Below are 4,533 nucleotides of genomic sequence, written 5' to 3'. Positions count from 1 at the left end.
TATAGTGTAAATTTTTCCCATTCGACAAGGCTCTGAAATGCACCAATTCAAAAGTACAAATTATAGCTAAAATGGGTCTGTTTGGGTCATATTCTGTTTTTGGATGAAATTTCAGAATATATTTCTTGTTATAATATGAATACTAAGAATAATATGACTCGTACTCATTCATTGTGAGGGCGCATGTCATGGATAATGGCCGAAATTTAACAATTTTTTATGTGTTGAAAATGTGGTTATTTTGGCACTAAATGTTATTTAAAAAAAACTAGTTTGAATGACTAAACTACAAGTTTAAATGATGATTAAAACTACGATTTCAGTTCAATAATTTTTTTGGTTTCGAAAAATATCGATATTTTAGGCTTCAATTCAACATACGATTTTTTTACAAAATGGAAGGCCAAAACTCTTTAAATTTCACCTATACACAATCGCAGATTAAGTATGATCTATATTGTACTGTAAATTTAATCATTTTCAATTAAATGACTTTATTGTATATAGTTTCTAGAATGAAAAACTTTAAATTGAATATGGGTGATCATTGTGAATCTATACTGGGTATATATAATTAGTATATATATAATTAGGGAAGATAAATAAGATAATAAGCTGGTATAGGTGACCTTTGAACGCTATTTTGCAGAGTAGCACCTACAGACAAACCATCCAAACATGAAAACGTCATCCCGAGCGTGGAACATGTCCATATATACGGATAGACAGCAAAAGGTCCAGAGTTCGAGTCACGGCTGGAGCACCTATACACAGTCGCAGATGATCTACAAGTATGATCTACAATGTATTGTAAATTTAATCATTTTTAATTAATAACTTTTAAATCGAATATGGGTGATCACTGTGAATCTATGCTGGTTACCTCGTCTCAGGTTCGCTAGTAAAAGTTGTTTACGGTGGTTGGTTATAATTAGGGAAGATAAATAAGATAATAAGTTGGTGTAGGTGACCTTTGAACGCTATTTTGCAGAGTAGCACCTACAGGTAAACCATCCAAGCAAAACGTCAACACGAGTATGGGACATGTCCACTTTTAATAATCATTGTAATGGAACTTCTCGAGGTACTTTGTCTCAGGTAGGTCAACAGTGATTTTAGACTAAATCTGACAAATTGTATACCGGTACTGTACGATACTGTTGGAGAGTCACTTATTATGGAACGCAAAGACTGCCGTTAATGTTCGTTTACTACTACAGTTGCTGTCTCTTATACACATCTAGATGTGTATAAGAGACAGGGCATACGGGTCCAGGGTTATATTTTTTGCAGGTACATCACCAAAAGATGCATGCTTGTATACTATATACTGAAGTAGATCAATACTGATATATACATCATGGCACACACTAACAATAAGGAGACTTTTCGGGTGATGGAAGAACTTGCCAACACAACTATTGCGTTGAATAATGCTGGCAGATTACTTCAAATATCGTATTGTAGAATTGATCAACAGCTGGAGTACAATATATCCAAACTGCGGGAAAAATTTTCGACTTTCCATCTTACAGGAAGTGTGTATGAGGGTATTCCGACATTGTTTTGCAATGACCGGGACAAGATGAGGAATCGTAAAATGTTTCCTACTGTAGAATGCGAGCCTCCGGATGGAAGGGAAAGGCTTAAGTATGGGTATGTATTGGCAGAGTCATGTCCTGAACCAGCGTACCTGAAACTTAAAGCCGTAGATACAGAGTGGTTATGTGGTAAAAAAGTCAGACCTGCAATAGATAAAGATGGGTATCTTAATGTCGTTAATTTCTTAAAGGTTAATATGCAAAATGTCGACATTGATTACGAAATTAATGGCCCTGCGACTACCTTTAATGCCAAACATCCTTCAGTAATCAAAGATGTGGATATAGTTTTATGCTTAAAATCCAACTCATGGCCTCCTGTGTCTAAAAGTTTTTTTACTAGAGAGCGACTGAACAATTGGTCAACAAACATTCTAGAAAAGATCCAAAATGATGGCTGCTTAGTTGTTCCAGTTGGACGCCATAACAGTGCATGTAAAGATATTGAATGGAGATGGTCATTTTCCTTAGCAGAGCGAGAACTCCTTCAGGAAATGAATGGTTCGTTACCAGAATGTATGTTGGTGTTGAAGGCTCTCAAGAGAAAGTATATAAATTATGAAGAGTCTGACAAACCAAAACCATTTTGTTCCTACTATATCAAAACCGCTTGCTTGTGGGTATATGAAACGTTTCCACATGAAGATTACGGCATAATGGATTTGGTCAGAAAACTGCTTAACTGGTTGATCGATCGCTACGAGCACGGAAACCTGCCACATTATTTTATCCGCAGCCAAAATTTGATTGGTCATTTGTCAAAGAAAGTACGTTATGAAGTGCAAGAAAAGTTAAAAACAGTTAACAGTCAAAATCTATGGAAAATGGTGATGTCATGTGTAACTAGATTTAATTACGAGGGTGAAATAATAAACTCAATGTGTGATAAATTGGGGATCGCTAAAGTCAGTGAGGGTGATGACTATGAACAGCTGGAAGCCAATCTCTTGCATCATCCCAGAGCTAAGGAAGAGATTGAAAATGCAATTCGCCATCTATCACCCTGTGGCTTCATGTATGATAAATCTCAACGTGTAAACATTGTAAAATGGCTTTCATCCGAGTGTCCCAAATTAATTGTGGGACTTCAGAAATTTGTTGGTACTAGGCAGACTTCATTTACAGCAGCTCAAACCTCGACAATTTTAGCTATTCCTGAGGAAGTCATATTGCCAATAATATACAGCATAGATGATTTACTGCCGGATGGATATGGACAAATGTTCCGACAGTACCTGTATAGACACTTAGGTGATGTGTATGCATATTTATTTAGTTACTTGCTAACCAGAGGTTTCCCATTTATATGTCCAGATCTACATCTTTGCTGGCTTAAACCGAACTATTATTATACATTAGGGGCTGAAATGGTATTTCCTGACACGTGGAGCGATCATGGTGTTGGTGGACTAGTTCTACGGGCAAAATTCTTTTATTTGACGAACGATTATAAAAATTTGAAAGAAGTATTAATAGACGTTGAGCGCCGAATAAAATCTACCAAGAAAAGCGAAGAATACATGAACAGGTATATAAATATACAATTAGGAAGTCCTTTGCACTTGCCGGTGAGTTTATGGGCTGCTGATAAGAAAGTGCAATCTCTTGCCGCTTTATGCAATACAACGTTTCATTTGCATCCAATCGTCTTTGTCTTTTACATACAGGCTAGGGTCGCTTTAAAAGAAGGCGACATGGAGAAGGCCTCTGCAAATTTGAAAGATATGAGAGAATGTGCAACAATGATTTCGTCAATAGATCTAAAGAAGAGTACAATGTCTTTAATCAAAATTATAGAAAAGCAGGTAAACCCCCCGAACACAACAGGTATCTATAAATTTCAACTAACATTATAATCCACAATTATTATAATGGTTTAGGCTTGCCTAATAGCTGGCTTAATGCAAATATTTTTGACGTACCGGATATATAGACCTTTCCAGGGTGTAAATCGAACTTAGCAACTGAACAATCAGAAAAGAGTCAGCAATACGCGCGTGCCCAACAAATACAATTGTCCCACAAAAGAACGTTTTTCCAGTTCCGTCTGCTGCTGCCGCTTTGTTCTATGTTGCCTTTTTTTTTCATAATATGTGATTATTTCGTTTCTTCATCTTTTTTTTTTTGCCTTCCTCTCCCCATTTTCCCTGCTCGAGGTTGCCATTCTGTGAGTCTCTTTGTCCATCTATTTAGAGGTGGCGCCATGGTTTACCCCACGAGGTAAGAGGGTGGGGGAGCAGGGTATGGAAGGGGCGGGGGGCGAAGTCTCGGACAAAAGCAACGTGGGCGTGGTCTGCTTTCGCTTAATTTAAAGCTTTTGAAAATATGGCAATAATTTATATTTTTTTCAAAGGCTTATTTAATCGATTTTAGAGTTTACTAATACGTAGAGTATATATTTTTTTTGCTTTCCAACGAATTGTTGTTTTTTTCCAGATGAGGTGAGGAGGGGGTAGAGGTCGCCGCTGGCGCCACCTCTGCATCTATTATCTTAGATTCTTGATATGTGTCCAGCCCATCTCCACTTCATTTCCTAGATCTTCTATATGATATATTTTACCATTGTTTGATATCTAATGTTTTTTTTTTGGTTTGTTTGAATTCCAATTGTTTGTTTTTTCCCACATCACATCCAACAATCTACATCAATCGAACAGTTCAAATTTTCCCTGAAGAGTTATTTATTTAATATTCAAATGCTCAAACAACTTTTACCTTTTATTTGTTTTGTAAAGCACTGTGATATCCTTGATAGAAGTGCTCTAATCACTGCATTATTATTATTATTATTATTATTATTATTATTATTATTATTATTATTATTATTATTATTATTATTATTATTATTATTATTATTATTATTGTTATTGTTATTATTATTATTATTATTGTTATTATTATTGTTGTTGTTATTATTATTATTGTTATTATT

At 35.5% G+C, this 4,533-nt stretch overlaps 1 protein-coding gene across 2 annotated transcripts; it reads left to right on the top strand.

Annotated features, from left to right (window-relative positions):
- The first annotated feature begins 866 nt into the window (after nucleotides 1–866).
- On the top strand, nucleotides 867–4,367 carry LOC117120258. Of its 2 annotated transcripts, XM_033265274.1 has the most exons (3): nucleotides 867–1,098; nucleotides 1,294–3,169; nucleotides 3,269–4,367. In XM_033265274.1, exons 2-3 carry the CDS (start codon nucleotides 1,361–1,363, stop codon nucleotides 3,455–3,457), a joined length of 1,998 nt encoding a protein of 665 aa, XP_033121165.1. In that variant the 5' UTR covers nucleotides 867–1,098; nucleotides 1,294–1,360; the 3' UTR covers nucleotides 3,458–4,367. The 2 variants fall into 2 exon arrangements, with proteins under 2 accessions (XP_033121165.1, XP_033121164.1); XM_033265273.1 differs by having other exon boundaries at nucleotides 1,294–4,367.
- Nucleotides 4,368–4,533: the final 166 nt, after the last annotated feature.

Source organism: Anneissia japonica, unplaced genomic scaffold (genome assembly GCF_011630105.1).
Source record: "Anneissia japonica isolate Jap-2015-1 unplaced genomic scaffold, ASM1163010v1 scaffold288054_len62682_cov155, whole genome shotgun sequence".
Lineage (NCBI taxonomy): Eukaryota > Metazoa > Echinodermata > Crinoidea > Comatulida > Comatulidae > Anneissia > Anneissia japonica.
This window is presented reverse-complemented; position numbering and strand designations above follow the sequence as displayed.